Here is a 25,610-nt window from a genome sequence, read left to right on the forward strand (position 1 = left end):
TAATGTACTATCATGTCAGATAACGTAAAGCTGAAAATCTGCACAAATGACAAGCTGAAACAAAGCAATGTTTGGTATTTTGTTTGGTATCTGCAGATACAGCCTCCCACTGTTTTTATTCACATTTTTGTGTCGTCTTTGCAGATAGCTGATCAGCTTCCCTGGATTTCGCTGTCGACCCGACTTTGTTTTGCCTGAAGATGGAAACACTGGAGTCGGAGCTGACCTGCCCAATCTGTCTGGAGCTCTTTGAGGACCCGCTGCTCTTGCCCTGCGCTCACAGCCTTTGTTTCAACTGTGCCCATCGTATCCTGGTGTCACACTGCACGCCCAGCGAGCCAATTCAGTCCATCAGCGCCTTTCAGTGTCCAACCTGCCGGTATGTCATCACTCTCAACCAGAGGGGCCTAGAGGGACTCAAACGCAACGTTACGCTACAGAACATCATCGACCGCTATCAGAAGGCTTCTCTGAGTGGACCTAACTCCCCTAACGAGACTCGCCGTGAGCGAGCCATCCCCGACAGCAAAGCCATGACGTCTCCCGGTGACCGGGTGCAGTGTCAGTTCTGCGAGCAGGACCCTCCGCAGGACGCCGTGAAGACCTGTGTCACCTGTGAGGTGTCCTACTGCGAAGAGTGTCTAAAGGCCACCCACCCCAACAAGAAGCCTTTCACGGGCCACCGTCTGATTGAGCCCTTGCTGGACTCCCATCTGCGAGGGCTCATGTGTCTGGAGCATGAGGACGAGAAGGTCAACATGTACTGTGTGACAGATGAACAGTTGATCTGTGCGCTGTGTAAGCTGGTTGGCCGACACCGCGACCACCAAGTGGCAGCCCTCAGTGACCGATATGACAAGCTCAAGGTAAGAAATAACACGTGGTTAGAGGAATGCTGTGAGATTTATGATGCACTGAAGAAAACTGTTCCTGCTGATGTAACCCCACAGAATTTAAAGGGACAGTTCACCCTAAAATCAAAAATATATGTTTTACCTGTCATGCAGTTCATCCATCTAGATTGTTTTGGCGTGAGTTGCTGAGTTTTGGAGATATCAGCTCCCTTCTCTCCAATATAATGGAACTTGGCTTGTAGTGTTTTCCCGGAGCTACTTTCTTTTTACTAGAAAGAAAGTAGTTCCTATATGAAACTGCTCACAACAAGGTCTATGGATTATCTTCAGTAATTTAATAAGTCACGATTTCTGAAAACAAACATTGCTGTTGAGTGTTCAAATGCATTTTTTGGCATTTTGAGTAGCACAAGCAAAGTGCCATCTAGTTCCATTATATTGAAGAGATGGCAGATATCTTTACCGCTGATATCTGCAAAATTCAGCTCCTCACACCAAAATTATCTGAATGGATAAATAGTTCTACAGGTAAGAAGAGAAATATGTATTTTGGATTTTGGGCTTGAACTGTCTCTTTAAAGCTGATTACAAGGGACAGTGAGCACGACTCAGCTTTAGAGCTGCTTGATTTTAGTGATGTAAAAATGTGCGCAGACACTGAGATAAGCCGCAGATTATCAGAGAATGAAACACTTTGGTGATGCCATTACGGAAATTTAAATTTATTGGAAACCAGCATCTTGTAAAACTAAAGCTCATTAGTTTCTTTTCACTGTGCAACTTTAGTGAAACAGTTGTTTTATACGAAACAAAAACTTTTGACATTAATTTGTAGAGTTGGTGTTATGGACATCCTCCTAGTGTCTGTTACGTTTCTTCAGTGCTTCCTTATTAGTAAAGCTTATTTGCACAGCACACTGGATGCTGCACAGTAAAGCATGAATTTGCACAGTAAATTACTGCTTATGATTCATAGAATGATGACACAAGCTATTGTCACATTTAAAACCTTTATTTGGAGGAATGTTTTAATTGGGTTCTGATTACAATCCCACTTTGGATTTAGTTCCTGATCTGCAAAGTATATAGATTATTTATACCCCAATTGTTCCGATCATTGTTACAATAATCACTGAAGAAAATAACGTCAGTGCCAGGTGGAAATTTTTGATGAAGATAAGTCACAAATTTTATTTTATTTTATTTGAATGTACTATTTTTCAGTTCAGTTTCTTTGGCTGTCAAACAAATTGCACAACTTCAGTAAATTCTCTCAGGTTTTGTCTGAAAAGTGTTCTAACACTCAAATTCATCCAAACAATAAGTCACAATCTAAAAGACACAATCCTAAAGCTGTGATCTAAAACGTGATGGCAACCTTTGTTCGCAACACACCATGATATGACTAATTAGTTATAGCAATTTGTCAACTCAATAACATTTTCTTTAATATATAATAAGAAATACAGAGGACATGACCTTGGTGTACTCAGTGGTACCTATGGGCCTGGCACCAACGCTAACAAATCTCTCATCAAACGTTTTATTTCTCCTTGTTATCAAAGACCAATGTTGAAAACATGCAGGTAACATTAGCTTCTCATTTATAGCCGGCACTGACCGTTGCTTTTACTGGCTAAAATGGCCGCTGTGTAGCATCCCTCTACGTCCACTAATGAACTGTTTTTCTTTTTGTGTACTTCAGCAATGAGCTAGCTGATAGCGGCACGTTAAACTTTTTACACATATCAAATCATTCATCGACCTCACTGAACTAGAACCTCCAGAGTTTGGAAGAAATCAGGTGTAAAATTCAGCTGTTTTTTTCACTGCGTCAGAACTAATGCTGCACAATTGACCCAAATAATGTTTAAATCCCAAAATGGCCAAGTGCATTATCCAAATTGCAGAAGCTGCCATTGTTTGATAAAGGAAAAATATGTGAGAAAACAGCATTACAATGAAGTAATGTAGTACTACAGGGATGCCCTGACCTACAAATCTTGATCTCCAGATAAACAAAAACATGTTTGTTTTGCACAGACCCAAGCGAATAGCACATTGTCTTGATTTGTTTTGTTTTGTTTTCAGTGAAAATGAAAATTTTGATGCAAAAATCATTCTCACTAATTGTGAATCATCTCACAATCTGTCAAAATAATCACAATATGATTTTTTTTTTTTTTTTTACCATATGCAGCCCTAGTCAGAAGAATCAATATAAATCAACATTTCATATCTTCTGCCGCTCATCTCATTTTCAGGTTGTGGCTACAGGTTGTGAAAATTTATTAGGCTAGTTTAATTAATGTTGATTTATTTAGAAGATACCATTAAAAACTGCTCTATACCAGACCCTTCTATGAAGATCGAAATTATGAAAACATTGTAGATGATATGTGATGACATATAATAAATACTGTACAATGTAATGTTCCTTGCAAGTGCAAATAGGTTAATACTTGATAATGTTCAGGCAAGTGAGATGCATGATGTGTTAATGATGTAAATCAAATGTGAAGCATTATCTTTAAGCAAGTCTAGAGTGTGTGCACACATTGTGCTGTAAACTTCCATTTGAAACAAAGAGTGACTTCCTCACTCAATTAAATTTTACAAGAATGTGTGTGTCTGGTGATTCTGTATTTTTGTTATTGTCAACAAATCCCACGAAAAGACCAAAACCAACTACTCTTACGAGCCAGCCTAACCAAAGTCTGATATAGCTTATTCCTCTGTGCCATAGACCTCCATTGTTTCCCAAAAACACATCAATGAGCCGCACCGTTGCACTGGATGACATGTTCCTTCATCGCAATGAACGCTTGCACTGTTTACTTTGAGTCAATCCCACATAAACCGTCCTGCTGCTGTAAATACTCACTAGTGTACCAGATCTGCAGCTGAGAATAGTCTCTAACCAAGACACTACTTACTTATGTTTGAGAAATATTTAAAGAGGGTATCTTGCCTTTTTTGAAATGAAACTATATATTCATGACTTGCTTTTAAAGATTTACGTCTTCAGTATGGGTTTGTGGTTTGATTTTGGTCTTTTTCATAGGATTTGTTTGCAATGAAAAATATAGAAGACTGCCAGCCTTTTCCTTTGAGAGTAAATTTATCATAAGCCTCAGAAAAATCGAAATGAGTGGGAGGCTGTCTGTCTCTTGGCCGGTCTTAAATGGAATGACACCCAATGCGAGAGACTGCTTTCACAGTTTTCAGGTTAAGTGGAACTGCTCACTTTCAGCAGATGGGCTCATATCAATAAGGCATGAGAGGAGGCTGTTAGCTGGAGCACATGAAAAGGTGCCTCTGTATTCCTTCTATTAAAGAAGGGAATCAGCTTCCGGCACAAGAGTGAGATTTTGGCTTTGCGTGGCCTCAGTGTGAGTTTCTATCGTGTCTCTAGCAGCGTCATTTTATAGTTCACATCAAGGCAATCGTGCAGTGGAGCATGAAGCATGGAGATGAATTCTTTGACATGGAAATAGCACATTAGCTTTGACCTACTGTGTGTAACTGCATTTAAGGAGGTAAATTTGCACAAAGCATCAAAATATACACTATTCTAGTTTAGGAATACGCCTTCAGTTCATTTGTATTCAGCTTTTCAGGTCAACCTGAACTGTATCCTGAGAATAGCATGGCATCCACTGCATGAAATAAAAATGAAGTTCTGCTACTTTGTTCTTCACAACCACTCACAGTGTCCATGCATGACTCACAAAAGGGTGGTGGTGGTGGGGGGGTTACTGTACCACAAGTAACACTCAACACCCTTTTGTGCCCGCTCCTTTCTTTCACATTGCGTAGTCAAAGTGGACCTGGGATGCAAGCGATCTTTTGCAACACTTTTGCAAAGATAGCTCAGTCTTAACCTGTCTCCTTTGTTTGATCATGCTGTCGTTGTGCAGAAATCTCCTGGCCGCTTTCTCTGTGTGGGGCGTGATCGTTCACACCAGGAGGCAGACCAGGTGATCAGCATCATTTCTTTAATTCCACATTCAGGGACAGATTTGTTTTATAAAATCTAAACTCCAGTGTGGATTTTCAAGGGCTTTATCTGTTGAAAACTTTGAGCCAGACCAATTCGTCTGTCCGTCGATATCATTGGCCAGATATTGGCCAAACGCGGCCTTGATTTGATTTGATGTATTTACACATGTATTTGAGTTGTAAGTTGAAAAATGACTGAACTAAACTAAACTAAAACTAAAAATTATCAGTCTCGTTGGTAATGGTGTACATGTTATCTGATATTATTTTTAATTTTTTAGTTTTGGCAGCATTTTATGTATATTTGATTATTTTTCTTAATTCAAGTTGCTCTATTTTATATTATTTATTTATAGTTACTTATAATTATTAAACATCAGGGCTCAAAGGTAATGTTTTTCACGTGCCTGCCAGTGGGTCATAAATCTACTAGCCCGAAATCAATTTTTAATTGCCTTTGTGCAAATTGTCTTATTTAATAGCTGTTATCAAATAACAAGAAAAATTATCATGTTTAATCTAGTGATGCATCTAATAGTTACTTTACATATGTAATAATCTTCCAATTTTCCAGATTAATCAGTAAATCAATAATTTGGTCCAGAAAATAGTTAATACAGTCCAAGGTGATGTCTTTCAATGTTTTGTTTTTGTCTAAAACCCAAAGATATTCAGTTTAATATGTTAATTTACAGAGAAACGTGAGAAATACAAGAGGCATTCTCTTCCATTTCTGCATGGAAATTTACTGCAGTGATGAGTCAATGATCAAAAAAGTTTAAAAGTTTAATTCTTTTTTACTACTTGCCAGTTGTGCAAGTGAACTGCTAGATTTACTAGCCTGACATGGCATTTTACTTGTGAGCAGGCAAACCTTATTGTTGAGCCCTGAAAATATGACTGAAACTTTTTTATTTCATTGCCATGATGTTATTTTAGATTTGTAAATAAAGAACGTCATCTGATATATCTATATTTGAATTTTCTTTTACTTTCTAATATCCGGTAAAAAATCCAATCCATCTGGTCAGGCTCTATTGAAAAACAGCAGAACAAGAGTGAAATATACTCTGCACTCATTGCAACAGGTCAGCCACACAGTAATAAGACATTGTAATTATAGAGAATTATAGTATACTGCTCTGTGTTTTCTTTATTCAGTGCAGTAGTTAATGCATTGTTCTTTCTCTTTTAATAAGCACATTCTCCAAGTGGTTACAGACAGCAGAGTGTTGGGCTTGAGATGAATAGAGTCCTTTATCCTTTATCTTCTAAAAGACTCACTCGCTATGATCTGTTTTCTCTCTTCTGTATATCTTCAGTTGCTTGATGTCGTTTTACAATAGGATGTATTCTATCAATTCGTGGTTTTATCTGTACTTGTTGACCTCGTATTACATGCTCGTAGCCGCATTGTTAGAAGCCTCGAGTGACACAGGACACAGCAGTTCCCATCTTGGAGAGAAATTGTTTTTTTTCCTCCTGGCACGCAGGACAGGACCCAGGTGGCACGCAGCTGAGCTCGTACATAGTTGACGGTTTTTCCAAACACATGTTTACAGTCACAGTGCCTCCCATTTCTCAGAAAATCCCACACAAAGGGATATTGTGACATTGTAAAGACATGAGTGTGTTTGTGGGTGTGTGTGCAGGCATGTATAATACAGTAATTCCTTCAGTCTGGCATTATTTGACATGACCCTGGTCTGGTCTTATATCTACTATTGTCTCTCCATCATCCATCATTTATGTCAATTTATTCTTATTTATGATCAGAGGAGTGGCCAGAACATATCCCAACATGCAATGGGTGAAAGGGAAAAGAACATTTTGCCCATTGCGTGTTCTGGAAAACCCCAGGGTGCCAGTCTGTCGCAAGGCTTAGATATAAACAGACAAACACTGACAGGCAATTTCAAGTTTGAACTTACTTTGAGTCAAATGGGTTTGAGCTGTGGGAAGAAACTTGTGTAAACACAGAGAGAACATGCACATTTACCAAAAGCAGCACCAGGAATGAAACTCAGGCTCGGGATCTTTTTATAGTGAATGTTAATCAGCAAACTACAGCGCTGCTGACCAAGGCAGGGTGTTGATATTCAGTACCTTTTAAGGTGTATATTGAAATAACCCAGTACCAAGTAACTTCTCCAGTCAAACAATACCTGCATTCAATTCTTTTTGTACCCAGATCTAGAAAAAAAGACTATTTGCTTACTCACAGCCACAAGTTTCCTCCATTTCATCCTATGTGTTTGATTGGCCCACTACTGCAGCAACTATAACCCATACAGTCTGTGGCGTGGTGAAGCTGAGAAATAAAACGTAATTTTTCCGATTTTGTTTCATAGTGGTTACGTTTTAAAGCCCAAATAAACACGCCCACACCTCTGCGCAGCACCTGATTTTGTGTGAATATAGCTGAAGCATTGCTCAGTCTGCTCTGCCTGTGTGTATGGAAGTGTGTAAAACTTACCTTTATAGAGCCTTGACCTCAAACCCTGCACACTGTATTAACTGAGGGCTACAGTCCACTCAGGAATTGCCTGAAGCCCAGAAGTGTCTGTCTGAAGTAGAGCAAAACATGATAAAATAAGGAAATACAGGTAGAGGGCAGGGTCTCTGCAGATACAGACACCACCACACACTTCTAGTGGGTAGGAAGTGACGATTTAGAGCCTCTCCACCCCCTCTGAGTTTACTTTGTTTAACATTATGCCTTTCAGGGTACTAGCATTGGTATCGTGACTTTTAAATGATACCTAGCCCTATCTGACATATGTGACATCAGTTTGTGTAAAATTATAGTTGGTTATAACCTTGCTTCAAAATAATTCTGACTGTATTGATGTATTCTATCATAGGAGGCATCACTACACTTATTAGTGACACTGGTGAGAGCCCAAAATAAAGTAAAATGCTAAACTGATTTCACTCATGTCATACTTTAATATGACTTAGTTCATATTATAATTATCTCATGATTAATGTTCCTGGAAAAAAGTTCCACTGATTCTTCCAAGTATTGATAGGCACATTGGCTACAGTCCATCTTTCTTTTGAAATACAGCAGAGATCCTCTGACCTGCAGGATCAGCATGTGAGATTGATTTTCCTGAACTGCGAACATTCCTCTTCATCTGCTATAATTTCATTCCAAGGTGATCTACTGTACAGCATATGAAACACTTTTATTGGCTAACCTGTTTAACAGATGGCCGTACGCCTCGCCGCATCCAGTCTCTGCATTGTTTTCTGTTGAAAGGCAAAAATCTGAGAACCGGTTTTGGAACCTGCTTTTGCTTAAACCTTGACTGAGGAATCTTTTAATAGACTTTTATTTTCACAACAGACATTTTGACCTGTCATAGCAGGTGAAGCACAGGTGTTGCTAATAACATTAACAATGGCTACGTGTCCCAGTGGGCCTTGGCAGTGTGACAGTGAGCCAGAATGCACAATACCAAGACCCTGAAACTGGAGCAGTTAAATGGAATTCAGCCATCATTACTTTACCTGTGCTTTTCCTTCTGTGATATTTCATTTTCGCCTAAAACTAGACTGTATACGGTACAAATCTAAGTTATTAGTCTTTTCTTATTCTCTCAGTGTTTGTTTAAATTAGTAAAACAGACTATATTTGCAGTGATCACATGAGAATATGCAGTAAATCAAAGTATTGGATATGTCCAAAAGATACTGCACATAATAAATGCCTATTGAGCCTCTAATGAAGTGCATTTAGCGTGCTGAGTCAACTAGAACATAGTGTAAGCTTAAATAGTCTTCCTACATAGTATAAATCACAGCTGTATAAAAGAGCCTGTGGTGCTCACAGGATGAAGTGACAAACTCTGACAATGGATCCAGTTTCTAATGTTGACACAGGATAAAACTCCGAGTCCTGACAGTGACCTGTCAGGACTGTGAGAGGAAGGAAGGGAGACTGGCCAAAGCAAAGGTGCGGGACCAGAAGCACTCACATAGAAAAGGAAGCTGCTATTCTTTCCTCTCATCAGCCTAAAATGATTTTAGGAAAGAGAGCTCCATTAGAGAGAGCTGTCTAAACACACGAAGGGTATGAATGCTGCAGGAGGAGCACACTGGGAACCACAGCACGGCAAAATCTCAGCAGGTCTACATTCGGCTATATCCAGCAGCAGTTTGATTAATATGTTATGTTTCATGCGTCCGTTTTAAAAGTTTTGTACTCGCCTCACCTGGACCTGCAAGTCAACATCTGAAATGGCTTTCATCACTTTTTTCTTCCATTTAAATAAATCATATTTGTGAGAGTGGAAAAATAAAGCCTCTGCTATTTTAGTCCCCAGTGACGCACCCACCTTATGAAATCACAATGTGAAACATCTTACCTGAAAGAGGTCTTCCCTCTCTTTGCTGCAAGCTTTGGATCTTTACAGGATTTTTGTTCTCTATTTGTTCTCTTCTTTTGACTATTTTCAGAATTTTGTTTTTGATCGAGTGAAATCAGGCACGATGCTCATTATTATATTTCCAGTATTTCTGAAACCTTAATTTGAAGGGTAGAGTTTTATGGTGTTTATGCTTTCAACGTATGGAAATGAATTGAATATTAGATCTGCCATTGATGATTTATCACTCACAGTGTGAACCTCTCAATTAATATCTGTTTTTCTTAGACCAAGTGTTATATTTCATAGACTACAGAGCTCACACATTAACACAAACAAACTAGAAGATCGAGCTGGCAGTAGATCAGCAACTCCAATGTTCTGCGAGGTAAAGTTTGGTTGCTTTACAGAGAGTGATATTTGGCTTATATAAAGGCTGTGTAATGGCAAGGAAAAGCAGTGGAAGTATTCTGAATGTAGCCCAGAGTCCTGCATGGTTCCAGTTTCCTGCAAAGACAAGAACCAGAACCAACCCGTTACCTGCAATTATCTCCAAGTCAAATCCGCATCTCCCCAGAACTGTTAATAAAAGCCCCACGACCCAATCCGCACCTGTGATTAAACACACATATCCAGTCGCTCTCTTGACAATTGTGACTCACTCGTGTTTTGAACTGGCGCGCCGCCTGTGCTCCTGCAGCTGTCAGTGTGTATCCATGGTGACGATGAGCCTAGCTTGCGGCTATCAAAAGATAATACTTTTTGAAACTCTTTACAATCAGCCAAGCCACTGACACCGTTATTCTCACAGTCTGTGATCCCACCAAACCCTCCCAAACAGGATGTGGGGTTAAAGGTTGTGTTTGTAGGCCTTCACAATAAAATCCTGGCTGCTCATTAGGCTTGATAGTACTGTATTAACAGATATAACTGTTAAAAATGCTGCTCATTTCTTATTTTTTCAGGGAAGAAAAACATGTTATTGTATTGTATATTTTGTGTTATTGTCCTCACCTGCTGCCTGCCCACAATTAGTTGACGTTTACCTGTGCCCACTCCTGTGAATGTATATAAATATATTATATATATTATATTATTATGTGTTGCACAACATTTTCTAAGAAAGTGTTCACTCCAATTCATACAGATGTTTTTAGATGGGCCTTTTTTAGGTGGCTAAAATGTGTTTTGCAGCAGCACATTGCTTAGTTTCTTTCAATGGGACGCTCTACTGCTGCTGCTAACTGGGGGCATGCTGATCAACATCTACTGCAGATTATACACCGACTATCAATAAATACCTCATACAACCCCACTTCAAAAAAAAAAAAAAAAATCTGAATTATTCCTTTAACACTTTATAATTGATCCAAACAAGCATTTTTATTTGATTCAATTGAAAACTTGTGCATCTCATGACATTACACAAGACTTATAATTTAGATGTCAGTTTGTGTATCAAAATCACCCGTCAATCAGCCTTTTCTCACCTCTCTTCTCAGTCTTGTAACTACTACCCTTTTGTTGTCATTTAATCATTGATCGCATGCTTAAATGTAATTACACATTAATCTTTTGTTTAAGAGGAGTAATACTTTATATCAAAAGACATTTTGTACTACCACGGCCTACCCCAGTCTTCATGCTACCCAATTAGAGTAAGAGATTAAGTTTGAAACATAAGCCTTTGATCTGAGTCAGTGATTAACACAGCCGGGGTTTAGTTGTCCAAATCACTGGCAGATGCTCTGCTAAGCTCCGTGGCCTCAGCAGGCAGTATGATGGGATCTTTGGCGCACAGGGAGGGATGGAGGGAGGTGGGGGGGGGGCGCTCTGCACCGTTCAAAGCCCAAATGTGTCCAGCCATATCTCGAGGCAGCCTTGTGTGTCCTCTCCTGTGCCCATTCCACTCGGGCCAGATATGGTCCTTATGTTCCCATTCACCTAACTCTCCTCCAAGATTTATTCAGCTGTTTACAGTTTGGTGCAGGGGGCAGCGTGTAATGAAATACTCATTTTCAATTTTTCTTCGCAGCAAGCCTTGGATTCCAACCTCAGCAGTCTAATCAAGAGGACCAGTGATTTGGAAAGTCTGATGGGCAAACTTATCCAAACCTGCCAACACGTGGAGGTGAGGTTGTTTATCTGTTCCCTTTCAGGTGCAGGCTTCTCGCTTCTGTAGCCCGTCATGGGCAACAACTCATTAAATTATTAACACCGTGATGAATTACTGTATCTGAGTGCTGCTTTTCATCATGTCAACAAGATTAAGTGTTCATTAGTCTATAGATCAATCATTTCTTTAATATGCATACAGTCTGCTGCAAATTCTGTATTTTCGGAGCAAATGTAGCCAGGTATGTGTGCATGAACCTGGAAAAAAACATATAAAATAGAGCACAATAAAACAGTGTCTGTGTATTGTTGCACATACAGAAACACAGATGTAAACCTGTGAAATTAGATCAGATAAATGAAGAAAAACACAATTTGAATCCCATAGCTTTGTTTTATTATTTATGATTGTCTTTCTTAAATATTAATATTTAATTCTACGTTTTTGAGATAAATTTCAAGGTTAGCTGCAAAACTGAAAATTAAAAACTGTACTTTTTAAAATAATATTTAATTCTGAACATTTTATACACTTTGGGAATCTCTGGTACATTGTATTCAGTTCATTGTCTCACTTTAGCATGCATTTCTACTGTTTCAGCATTTTTATTGTCAAAACTAAAGTGATATAATACAGAGACCTACAGTTAAGACAAAATATAATAAAAACCACAAAACAAGAACACAAACACAATACGCTAAAACAAAAAAGTAAGAAAATAAGGTATGTTTATGAGAGTTTGTGATGGTCTCTCCAACGGCCAAATAGACATAAGGTTTTCATACCACACTGAAACATTAGAGGGCATCTTGTCTTACGATTTTTGTAATTTTGTGAGCAAAGAATTTTACAATAGTCCAAACATGAGGAAATAAAGGTATGAATGATAGTTTGAGTGTCATTAAAAGTCAGAGTTTATCATGTATATGTACATAAAAAAAAAAAAAAACTTATTATGTATTTTAACCTACTGTATTCTGATTTTGATTATCTGTTTATATTTAATGTGTGTGTATCTTGAGCGGATTGAAACTTTCTTTTAGGACTGCAAAGGACTACATTTTTCTTAACCAGTTAATCATTAATAATTAGTAAGATACAAAATATGCTTCTTTTTTTTCTAAGTTTTATTTAAACTATCTACTTTTGTCTCTGGAGAAATGGTACATAAAACATATATTACCAGTTAATAAACTCTTAATCCATTAAACGTTTAATGGAGATTAATCAATCAATCACCACTACTTTTCTTTTTGTTGTGCGACCTTGTGTTGTATAATGATAATAAATCGTCTTGATAGCTTGATCCTGGCAGTATTCCTCAGATAGTCAGATCTATGACTGGATGACCTTGTTAGTGTATTTCTTAAACTGGTCATTGCTTAACAGATTTTAAAAAGTCAGAAAGCAGTCTTGTTTTGGTATTTTTAGCATTGGAGTGTCACTGTAATATAGGTGATTCATCACTGGGTTCCACATGTTCATTCCAATGTTCATTATTACATTGTTTATTTCAGCGATTGTGATCATGTATGTGTTTGGGATAATAAAGACAAACAAGGTCACCTCTCCTGCCCAACATGGGAAGGCAGAATTATCCCCTAATGTGGTTTTCTTGTCACATGGGGTTTGCATCAAATTAATTGTGTTGTCAGAAATGTATTGAAAAAAATCAATGTCATAAGCCCGCAGTTGTGCAGCAAAACATTTTGGCAGAGCAAATGAATTACAAAACACTGTCTCTTATCTACATGTGTGCTTGTGTCCTGTCTAGGTAAATGCCTCGCGACAAGAAAACAAGCTGCTCGAGGAGTGTGACCTGCTGATTAATATCATACAGCAGCGAAGACAAATCATAGCTACCAAGATAAAGGAGGGAAAGGTACTGTTTATCACCTTTTGTCACCTTTGTCTCGATAATCTTTGTTTGTTTGTTTATCACCTTGTGCACATTGATAACCTTTCCACCCGACATAGCCGAGAAGCTAACTTACAACTCAACCCCAGACAATGCCGCTCTTATTACAATACAGCAATAACAAATCACTGATGTTGGGTAAAAACCTTGTATCCTTTAAATGTTTCCCTTTAAGGCCAAACTATGTCACTCTTAAAAGAATCAATGACACATTTTACAAATAAAAAGTTTAAACACACACTTACTCTATTCAGTACGTGGGTAACACAGTATTTGAAGGGGTGTGCAGTTGTCATTAGGTTTTATTTAGTCAATTATGTCAATCTTTAATGCAAAGTTGACATTGTTTGAGGTGTCTTTGTTATGGCAACTTGACATTAATCAAGCCAATAATGCCAGCTAATTAGGCAGCTAGCTCCAAAGCTGACTGAGCTATCTAGCTAATGGCAGCTACAGATAACAGCAGACAGCGGTTAGCCTACTTTATCAACAAGTAAACAAGCTAACTGCTGCCTGTTTATCGGGTAACAAGCTAAATCATCTTGGAACAGTACGCAGTTGTCAGACTGGCCTTATAACATTAAATGACTTTTTTTATGACAAGTTCAAATAGTGCCACTTTACTTGAAGTCCAGGAAGTTATTCATGACATGCTACAAAAGAATTTGACAGTGTAATAAAACAATATAATAATTTTTAGGCAGCTAGCTCCATGGCTAAGTGAGCTAACTAGCTTACACCAACTACTGATAACAACTTACAGCAGTTAGCCTATTTTAGCAACAATTAAACAACAGCTAACCGCTGACAAACTGGCACTATAACATTTAAAAGCATAACCATTACAACAGCATTTGACAGTGTTATAAAATTTAATGACAGCTTTATGACAAGTCCAAAATGTACCACATTACTCAAGGTCAAGGAAACTATTCATGACACACTTATAATGTCTCATGACAGCCAGTGTCGAAAGCAACCACATATGACAGTTTAATGTCATGTTAAAACACTGAGTTTCCTTGAGACTGATAATGTCAAGACATTTACAGGTAGGTTGTTATAACAACAAATGGTTATAACAGGGTAATGACAGCCTTATGCACACCTCCTAAAATAAAGAGTTACTGGGTTTTGCTGCTACAGTCTCACTATGTGCATTGTGTAACTGCGTGTAATTGACACAACTGAAGTCATTTTACTAACTTCATTTCTCTTCTCGACTTTTGCCGTTGTCTGTTACACAACATTTTAGCGTGTCCCAGATCAGCCTCAGTTTGTGCCTCTCATGTATTAACGCCACATTTGAGTCACGGAGCTCAGCATCTGATTTTCCTAAAAATAAATACTCAGTGATATTTGAAAAATCCAGTTCATTTAATGACATTTACTGCTGCTCTGAAATATTTCCAGAACCCTCAAAGATGCTTCTAATTATTTGTATGAAGAAATGAGGATAAATGAAACTCAACTTTTCATGATCACTTTTAACTTTCTCCAATGTTGAATCTGGGATAGATCATGAGAAGTTCGTATGACTTGACATTTGACTTGTTTTCCTTGAGCAATGGCTTGACTTGACTTGCTTGATTCTCACCTCAATAACTTGAAACTTGCTTGTGAACTTGTGCATTGGTAACCGACTCCCGCCTCTTGTAAACATGGCATATTTGTCCGAGATGTTATCTGATTGTGGTCTCATTCAATTTGCTTTCAGTCAGGTCACCTAAATGACTGTGCAAAAAGTTAACAAAAGCACACACATTCAAATGCAATAGATACTCAGTGCTGCTAAATGATCAGGTCTTTAAAGCAACTGACTGGAATCTTGGGAAGTTGAAATTTGTCTTTAACTGCTAACAAAGACATAGTCTGGCTTTGAGAAACTAAACTACAATACTGTTTTTCTTAGTCTGAATTGTTTTGGATAAACTCTTTGATAAACTTTTGTTAACACAGAGGACAGCATGCAGTTCTTTGAAACTATATGAAATTATAAGGTCTTAACCCAAAGGTGATGAATTTTTAATTGTCTACTGCATTCTAATTAGAAACTTCAAATACTTATTTTATTGAATCTAATAGTAAACAAATGGGCACTAGGGATAAATGAACAGTTTCATGCTAAACCGCAATGAAATTTTGGTAATTAGTAGTACAGTTTCAAATTTTAACTTTCATGATGACTGTGTTTGATCGCTGCACTTTGTAAAAGTCACAGTAAATACTGTCCAGTACCAACCACACATAGCAACAGTCTTTCAGATGCAGGCGTAGCAGCAACATAGGTTAGTTTTGCGTCAGTGGAAACACTGACATTGCAAAGGATGTGATGCCGTTTCAAATTGTTGAGAAACTCTGTAAAATGATTTCAGTGTGTATCATTTTTAGCATATTTTAACAAAACCATGATAATAATGATATCCATGATAACATCGGTCACTATAATGGCGATATCAAATTTTTGTTCCGTTTAATCTCTAACTTGCACTGAACAGCTCACCAGACTGCAGAGTTTATTGCTGTGTTTTGTCTTCAGGCATGTAGCACTTCTGGCACAGTGTCCATACATTTGTTGCACATATGCTGTGCCCCTTCGATCGTTTCCCTCCCTTTTCCCCTGTTAGATGCCATTAGAGAGGCAGTGGCATGCTGTGCCATGCTCAGTGTCAGTGTAATATCAGCCGTGCTTCCTGTGATGGGCCTCGCTGGAGGAGGACTCTTTCCTTCCTCGCCCCGTGCCTCATGTCAGGTTCTGAGGTTGTTTTCAGCCACTAAGCCAATGAGGCACACATATGGGATAAGAGGACCTGGTTACTATGGCGGTGTTATGAGCAATGTTTCATAAATACTTGTCTCATGGCAGTATAGGTTTTTAGAACAGGTTGAAGCTTACAGTCTTGCGGGTATTACACAACTGAAAAATCCAATTGTCAAAGGTGTAAATCCGATTTTCTTCAGCCGGATTTTCTAATTGGCGCGGTTAAATCAAATCTAGCATCTGGCAGCCTGGTGCTCTATACAGTTTGTAGTACATTGGTTGGTTATTTACCAAGCTTTTCATCTATCAACATGTCCTGTTTTTTTTTTTTTCCTGCCCAGGCTGTGCGACTGAGGAAACTCGCCCAGCAGATAGCAAGCTGCAAGCAGTGCATCGAGAGGTCCTCCTCCCTCATCACTCAGGCCGACCAAACTCTCAAGGAGACAGACCACACTCGCTTCCTGCAGACGGCTAAAAGCATCTGCGAGAGGTGAAGGAGAAAACAACGCTGTCGACAAACAATAGACTTGGTGTATAAAACTGTCTCCATCTAATCCTCTACTTCTTTATTACAGAGTTTCTATGGCAACAGCGTCCTCTCAAATCCTGTTACCAGAAATTAACTTGAATGACACCTTCGATACTTTTGCTTTGGACTTCACAAGGGAGAAGAAAATGCTAGAAAGCTTGGATTACCTCACAGGTGAGTGGGTTCTTGCAAGTTTAAGTTAGACCATGCAGGATTGTTTGTAAACAAACCAATTCAAAGTTGGCCCCTCCTCCCTGGCTCAACAAACAAGAGCGCGAACAAAAACAGCGAGAACAAAACAGTGAATCAGAGAACTAAATGTTATATTCTGACTGTTTCATAACGGTTACATCCTTGAGCACAAATAAACAAGCCTGCACAACTGCACAGCCGAAGCGAATCTTCATTCTGTGCTGTGTCCTGTGTGTGTGTGTGTGTGTGTGTGTGTGTGTGTGTATCTCTCTGCAGCTCTCACAGACAGAGAGGAAAGAAAAGAGAGCAATGTTAACGCTGGTTGCTTTGTTTTTATCGAGTCTCGACCTCAACCTGTGCACTGCTGGGGGCTACATACCGCTGTCCAAAGGTTGAAGTGCAGATATGTCTTGAACATAGTAAAATTATGAGGAAATACAGGCAGAACACAGAGTCTGTGCAGAGAGAGCGACCACCACACGAGATAGTGGGTTGTAATAATTTAGTGTCAAACCCAAGGTCCTCGGTCTGAATCTGGCCCTGCAACTAATTTTATGTGGCCTGCAAAAATTTGCAAAGAATATAATTTGCATAATACAAATCTATGCAGCGTTATGGAAGTACGGTGTCCATAAATTACATGTCCCAGAATGGATCCCGATTTTGTTATCTGCATACTGAAGCCTCTAGATGTCAGCATACATCAGGGCAGTAATATGTCATCTAGCCCCAGTCGCCAAGGCTGCATCCCATTCTGTGGGACAACTCTCTGTTTCATACAACGAGAGAGATGTTAAAATGCCAAAAAGCTGCTGTGTAGCAGGTTGTAAAACAATTAAACATATGAACGCCAGTTTCTCAGCAGCATCCATCACTCTACCACCTCCCCAACAAAAACAATGCATATGTGTATACAAGCCTGTAGATAATTAACAATGGAGTGTAAAAAATTGAATTTAAAGAAATAAAGCGACATTCTGCTTCTTCTTAAGTTTCACACCATTGATACATAGAGATTATTTTTAAGGAAAATCCTGCATAGTTTCCTTGTAAGTGCACCATATTGCATTGTTTGGCACCAAGCCTATCTTTTAATACATATAATCTGTTGGTCGCTCAGTTTATACTGCCAGATGAAGTCAGTTTTTCACTCTATAATTCTTGAAACTGATGATTGTAGATAATTTGTTGGGTTTATTTATCCAAATAGTGCATTTGAAATTTTCCTCGCTTTATCCATCAATTACAGATTCATATAATTTAAAGGCTTTGGCGTGGAGAGAAGATATTTCAACTATGTGTCTGTTAGTGAGCAATAGAAAACAAAAAAAAAAGCTCTCAAATGTTAGGCTACAGTCAAGCTTTACTTTCCACTAAATGAAGCAGGTTTGATTGTTTATGCTCAGGCGCCTGTTGTGCAGAGTGAATTTAACTCTGCATGGGGCCTGTAGCTGTAATAGCTGGAGGAATTGCAACCTAGCTTAATTACACTTGTCAGAGTTAAAAAAAAAAAACCCAAATGGATGGTGCTTTCTCCCACAACTGGCCTCTCCGCAACATACTGTGATTTTCTTTTTTTGTGTGTTTGTTATTTTATGTTGTGCGCAGAATCCACTCACCTTTCATTACTGTCTTAGAACATTTGTGTTTTGTTTTCTGATTGCAGCACCAAATCCACCCGTAATCCGTGAGGAATTATGTACAGCCTCGTACGACACGATCACGGTTCACTGGACATCAGACGATGAATTCTCTGTTGTATCATATGAACTTCAGTACGCCATCTTCACCAGCCAGTCTAACGTTGTCAGTAAGTCTATATGCAGCTCTCTGGTGGGAGTACAGTCTAATGTTTGTGGTGGGAAACATGACAATGATGAAGGGATTTGAAAGGGATTTCAATGAAGGGCTTAAAATTGCTTGGGGGCTATGTTACAGTATCCAAACATAATATTGTATTGTAGCAGCAGAGGAGAGCTGCGTCCTGGCTCTTATGGGTAATGAGATGTTACTAAAATACACTGCAGTGTTTAGGAATGGATATGGGCAAAGAATAACATCTTAGTCAGAGTGGGTTTACATCTAGATGCACATCATAAGCTGGATATTATCTCGGGGTGGAAATGAGCAGCAGACTGTTTGAATTGATTGCTCTAACAAGGTCGCAACATGCTCGATCAAGCAATTTATTCTCGTCTGCCTCAGTGCTCAGGGATACTTGGATGAGTGGAAATGTGACGATATCTGATGAGTCAAAAATAGCAGCTATAGACTGAAGCATTGCATACAGTTTTGTGGTGTTGTTGCTGGATTTCAAATACTGAATGAAGCCCTAACACAACATGATGAATTGGTTTGTTCTTTGTCGGTGACTTTCTGTCTGTCTGCAGGTTTGTGTAACTCTGCTGACAGCTGGATGATTGTACCAAACATCAAGCAAAATCACTACACTGTGCACGGGCTCCAGTGTGGCACCAAGTACATTTTCATAGTGAAGGCTATAAACCAGGCTGGAAACCGCAGCAGCGAACCAGGGAAACTCAAGACCAACAGTACGTCCAGTTTAACAGCTATTATTACTATTACTAATTAGGTAACACAAAGGTGTATGTCATTACACTGTCATAACCATGCCGTGACTGGAGTAATGAAAATGCATGGTGGACACAGACTCCATGACAGACAGTGGCCAGATTGACAGGGAATACAGTACCAAGGTAGTTTCTTTGCTTGATTTGGCTCCTGGCACCCTGTGGCTGAGTCAGGTAATTAGATGGCTAACTGCACGGCTAACCAAGCTAGCTAGGTAATGCCAACTACAGATGACAGCAGACAGAGGATTGTCTTTTTTTAGCAACAAGTGAACTAGCTGTCCATCATGCAACTGTTAACTAAACCTCCTTCGTGCGTTACTCTGTTGTCAAACTGGCCTTATAAAGTTTAATAAAAGCTAGAAAAAAAAGTCCAAAATCGTACCACTTCAGTTGCAGCTGTTATAAAAGCATTTTACAATGTTATAAAACTTAATTACATCTTTATGCCTGCTCCAAAATATCCCACTTTATTTGAGGTCAGGGAAAATATTTATTACGCTCTTTAAAATGATCTCATGACAGCCAGTGTCAAAACCAACCACATATTAGAGTTTAATGTAATGTTAGAAAATACAGCTAAACCGTTTCTTTAAGTTAAATTATGTCAAGTTGTCATGACAAAGATGCTGACAGCTTATGTCGTCTTGGTTAATGTCAAAAAAGGCATAAAAAAATACATTATCGGCTTATGCTTATGTAACGTTGCCATAACAAAGACTTCTTAAATAATGTCAACTTTGCACTTAAGACAACATAATTAACCAAATGACAACAGATATAAACAGTCACAAAGACTCCTTCATGTTTCTAGTGTGATGACATGATTATGACAGTCTTATGCAAACCCCTTCAAAGAAAGTGTTATAATTAATTATCTGTGACTATAGTTTTATAAATCAGCATTTTTTTCACCCTTTTTTTTTTAAGGTCAGCCCTTCAAGTTGGACCCAAAGTCGGCTCACCGGAAGCTGAGGGTGTCCCATGACAACCTGACGGTAGAGAGGGACGAGACGTCATCCAAGAAGAGCCACAGCCAGGACCGATTCTCCAGCCACAGCAGCTACGGTGTCACAGGAAACGTCTACATCGACAGCGGCCGCCATTACTGGGAAGCTCTGATAGGAGGAAGCACATGGTAAAAACATCTACCTGTTTTCAGCCATGCTAGAGGCACGGCTCTGTCTGTCGTGTGGTCCACTCCTGCGGTCCAGATTGAAATATCTCAATGGATTATAGACCTTTTTCACAGCAGTCATGGTGACATGAAATAGCAGGGTAAACGGGTGTTACTGATGATACTAATTAAAGTTCTTTCCATTTATGTCAAACAGAGTCAGGGTGCTGGTAATGTGCATGTTGCTTCACTGGAAAGGCTCTAAATGGAAGAAGACCATAATTACTACCATTGGTAACACCTGTGTTTACCCTACGATTTCATATCAATATGGCTGCCATGAAAAAGGTCTGTTGTATATTTATTTGTATTATTGGAATATTGGATGGATTGCCATACATTTTTTAACAGCTAAACAAAGAGTAGAATCCAGACTCTGTTGTTTCATCCCACAAGTTTTTTTTATTTACTGCTGCTGTGCAATGCTTTGAGCAATCAGATCTTCTTCAGGCACAAAAGAAGAACAGTGTGCAGCTTTTTGCCATGAAATCTCCTGCCCAGCACCTGTCAAAAAAATGCTTTTACTTTTACTCTCCATGAAATTTTCCTCAGACATTCATTGTCCTCAGAGGACGAATCCTACTGACTTTGGTAATCCTCTTACTTTTGCTCTAGTGCCACAAGGAGGTTTGTATTTGTGGTTTTGCATGAATTGTCTCAACCGTTAGATGTATTTTCATGAAATTTGGCACAGACATCCATAAGGCTGTCCCCTGAAAGTTGAAGATTCAGATCAGATCCCTCAGTCAACAAAGATTTAGTCAGGCTGCCAGACAACCCAAAAAGAATATTTAGATGTAACTCTTTTGTAATCACTGACCTTTTGATCAGTGACTGAAATTTAATTATTTATTTTTGTCAGTAAGTGTAACGGATCACATTTACATTTATTTTATAATTTAATGATGCGTTAGTTTCATGTTAATAAACAGATACTGTCTAGCACTGCTAGTATCCTATTAGACATTTGTGTGAGATGTTTCATAATCCATCTGTGAATTCTGAACATGTTTTCTGAGATCACCTTCGACCACCAAAATTTAATCAGTTCATCCTGGAGTCTCCAGGACTCCAGGATTGGACTATGACATCCTGGGGGTCTCCAGGATGAACTGAAAGTTTTCCGAAATTCCCTTAAGGCGTTCTTTAGATATTGTGTCACAAGAATGACCCAAAAACATAATGCCTCTGGCCACGGTTGTCACTGGTGTGGCATAATAAGGTCTTTTTTTAAGGTTTTCTAAAAATTGTGAATCAAAGAGGTCCTTCAGCATACAGTAATGGCCTTGCACTAAAAAAACATTAGGGTGATCGGTGCAGTAATATGCGAGATTAGGTTCAGACAAGCTGCAGGTGCGTTTATCATGCATGCACGCATGCAGCCACACACACACATGCGAGCAATTGCATGATCTCCTCCATGCTTATGCCTGTCAGCCCCCAGAGCACTGCGGAGTGTGCAGGGCAGCTGACGCGTTGCAGTCAGTAGGCTTTTGTTTGTTTCAGGTTCACAATAGAAATATGGGATCTGGTATTTTAGAAGTCTAATTGTTATTTTTCCATTTGGCCTGCAGGTTTGCAGTTGGCATTGCATACAAGTCGGCACCAAAACATGAGTGGGTCGGCAAAAACTCGGCCTCCTGGGTCCTGTCTCGGTGCAACAACTCGTGGGTGGTGCGTCACAACAGTAAGGAGATGCCCATCGAGCCCTCACCCCACCTGCGGCGTCTCGGAATATTGTTGGACTATGACTCCGGATCTTTGTCTTTCTACGATGCCGTCGGCTCTCAGCACTTGTACACATTTGACATTGCCTTTGCTCAGCCGGTCTGCCCCGTGTTCAATGTGTGGAACAGATGTCTAACAGTCCTCACCGGACTGCCCATCCCAGATCACTTAGAGGGGACAGACTACAACAACTGACCAGACCTGTCCAGCTGGATTTCCTTATTGTACCCAAAAAGAGACCAGACTGCCTGCACCTCACTGACTGAAATGACCACATACTGTTGACTAAATGAAAGCAGTAATTGAAAGAGATGCAAGTAATGGCCCAGGTGTACATTCCTAATCAAGTTGAAATTAATTGGAAATAATTATAAAAACAAGCATCTGTAGATGTATTTCTTTGCTTTGCACATTCATGTACATTGCACTGCTGGATGGTTTTAAGGGTTTGCTTACAGGTCATAGAGGTATTTTCAAATAGGGTCCAGATTTTTTATTTTTTAATTCATATTACACACTCTTCTAGTCATGTGTTGTTAAGGGTGATGATAAGCCCTTAATTGTAAGTGACAAGTGGACTCTCTGACTTTAATGTTTCTGGAAGGTTGTATTATAGGTTATTTTAATGTCTTTGAAAGATTTTTTTTAAGTCATAGCACTTTGAGAAGACAAAGTTGTCACTATAAAATGTATTTCTAAGCCACTTGTACCATAATCAATCATTGTTTTGTAAAGAATAAAGCACTTAAATAGATAAACCATAAATCAATAATAACAACAGATTCACTTGAATGTGAAATCAGTCAAGCAGTCAGCAGTTTTCAAATATTTATTATCTGTAAATGCTCGAGTACACTTAGGCATTATGGGACTTTTCATCTCCTCATTGTAGCAGTTTGAAAAGAGCTCTTCATCACAGTTTTCACATTTAAGTTTCTGACAAGATGAAATAAAAGTGACTTCATTTGATTATCTGCGTGACTTGTCCTCTTCATTTTAAGACGTGCTGCATGCCAAAAATGTGACTCAGTGAGATGATAATTTAATACACTGTGCGCTTGTTGTTTACACTCATTTATACTTGATCTCTCATTAAAGCTTGAACAAACCTTACAACACCACAGTGAAAAGAAAACACCACCTCCGCATCAGAGGAAAGTGTTGCTGTACAGGACTCACTCTGACCCACACTGAGCCGAAATACAACTTCTGACAAGATCTGCTCTGACATGTCTTTTTGTTCTGGAGTAACGTGGCTTGAATTCTGCAGCATCTCCTTTCAACTAAAGTAGACAAGAGCAAAAAAAAAAAATCTGAACTCTGTGTGACCTCTCTGTGAGACACCCTGCAGACAGCGCTGTAATACGTGAAAACGACCTCCTCCATATAGATAACACCACCGGGACTTTGGGATGTCTACATTTTATAATGGAAGCTGTTTGTGTACTTATAATGAACTGGGTAACATTTTGCATTAGAGATGACAGTTAAAGAGCCAATTCACCCCCAAATCAAAAATATATATTTTCCTCTGGCCTGTAATGCTATTTCTCAGTGTAGGTTGTTTTGGTGTGAGTTACAGTGTGTTAGAGGTATTGGCTGTAGCAGATGTCTGCCTTCTCTCCAGTATAATGGGACTAAATGGCACTCAGCTTATGGTGCTCAAAGCATGAAATAGATAAGATTTAAAAATTCAAAACCAGTGTCTCTTTCCAGAAATAATGACCCAGTTACTCAAGATAATCCACAGACCTTGTGATGAGCAGTGTTTACTTTCTTTCTGCAGTAAAATCTACCAGAACTACTTTCTTTCTTTTCATTCTTTCTACTAGAAAATGTAAGAGAAATGTATTTTCTTGGTGCTTTGAGCAGAAGGTGGACATCGCTGTGACTGATATCTCCAAAACCAAAAAAATCCAGATGGGTTAATAGCACTACAGGACAGAGGCAAAATGTGTATTTTTGATTCTTGGGTGAATTCTCCTCCTGTCATTAAAGACAGCAGTCATAAACATTCATAAAGGCTATTTCATGTTAATGACAGGTGCCATGATAGAATCACAATCAGAAATAATTTGTTGATCCCTGGGGGGGAAATCGTTAATGTTACGTGCTCAGACTCAAGAACAGAGACATAGAACAAATATAAGAAAACAGAAAATAAGGATGCAAAAATATGTGCAATCTACTACAATATAAAACAGACAATATGGCAAAATATATACAATTAGAATGTAAAAAAAGGTGCTTTGTTCTCCAAAACAATATATAGATATAGAACGGCAACATATAAATATAATGTAGGTACAAGAAAAAATTGAAAATAAAGAAATACGAAATGTTGACATGATTATAGCTGTGTAATAACACACTTATGCACACCTCTTCAAGTAAGGTGTTACCATTAATTGTTACTTGCTCTGGTTTTGACTGTAGTTTGAACTCTTTAAAGGGACAGTTCACCCAAAAATAAAAATTCAGTCATTATCTACTCACCCTCATGCTGAGTGAAGGTTGGGTTTAGTTTTTTAGTGCACACTAAACACTGCTGGAGAATATCATCTTGGGCTTTGGAAGACACTGATCAATATTTATCACAATTTTCTGACATTTTAAAGACCAAACAACTGTATCTAACTAATTAAGATAATAACATCATGGTGATGTGACATTTTGATTTGTCATTTTGTTCATTCTCTTACATCTGGAGAACAAGTTTTTTAGGCCAGGGCATCTCTGTAGAACTACAGTACCTCATTATAATTCTGTTTTGACACATATTTTTCCTTTATCAAAAATTTGCATCATTTGTGATTTGAATATTGCACTTAGCCATATTGCAATACTAATAATATTTCAATTAATTTCTGCAGCCCTAATTCACAGTATATTGGAACAAAACGCAAACATTATTGTCCATTTTCTGCTTTCCATTGTGAGAATGGATCTGAACAAAGACACTGTCTTTTGTTCTTCTGTTCTTTATCTTCTGCATGCTTAAAAAAAGACCAGGCTTTGACATTTAAGGCTCTGTATGTTGGGGAAGAAGACAAATCATCTTTGCATGTGTGACTGCAACACCTACAATAAGTCTGATCAAATGCTTCACTCGGAGTGAGCTCTTGGAAAAGAGAAACTCATTTGCAGGCATAATGAAACAGAACTGAAAATCTCAATTTGAAGTATTAAAAATGTGCCCCAGGGCTCCACCTGCTGGATTTGTATTTTCTGTGATAAATGATTATGCTGCCCGAGGCCATATCTGTCCCACCCAGAAATTCAGTCTATCACGTTGGTCTATTAGTCTTGTGGTGTTAGCTTTGTAATGATGATTTTATGGGCTTCAGCCGTCATCCAGGTGATATGTGA

The 25,610-nt window shown here is 38.7% G+C and overlaps 1 protein-coding gene across 5 annotated transcripts in view; it reads left to right on the forward strand.

The window, feature by feature from the left end:
- The window catches only part of mid1 (midline 1), a 45,575-nt gene extending 22,365 nt beyond the window's left edge, over nt 1-23,210 (forward strand). For 4 of the 5 annotated variants that reach the window (XM_084725037.1, XM_084725038.1, XM_084725036.1 and 1 more), the window contains exons 2-11: nt 145-866; nt 4,775-4,834; nt 11,265-11,360; nt 13,120-13,227; nt 16,366-16,514; nt 16,600-16,727; nt 18,412-18,555; nt 19,136-19,297; nt 20,267-20,474; nt 22,088-23,210. In XM_084725037.1, coding sequence (XP_084581163.1) covers nt 201-866; nt 4,775-4,834; nt 11,265-11,360; nt 13,120-13,227; nt 16,366-16,514; nt 16,600-16,727; nt 18,412-18,555; nt 19,136-19,297; nt 20,267-20,474; nt 22,088-22,436 — 2,070 coding nt within the window. In that variant the 5' untranslated portion in view covers nt 145-200 and the 3' untranslated portion in view covers nt 22,437-23,210. The remainder of the gene's footprint in view (nt 1-144; nt 867-4,774; nt 4,835-11,264; nt 11,361-13,119; nt 13,228-16,365; nt 16,515-16,599; nt 16,728-18,411; nt 18,556-19,135; nt 19,298-20,266; nt 20,475-22,087) is intronic. The other variant, XM_084725040.1, reaches the window with a different exon arrangement.
- The last annotated feature ends 2,400 nt before the right edge of the window (nt 23,211-25,610 follow it).

Source organism: Lutjanus erythropterus, chromosome 8, assembly GCF_056507025.1.
Source record: "Lutjanus erythropterus isolate fLutEry1 chromosome 8, fLutEry1.hap2, whole genome shotgun sequence".
NCBI classification, from domain to species: domain Eukaryota; kingdom Metazoa; phylum Chordata; class Actinopteri; order Lutjaniformes; family Lutjanidae; genus Lutjanus; species Lutjanus erythropterus.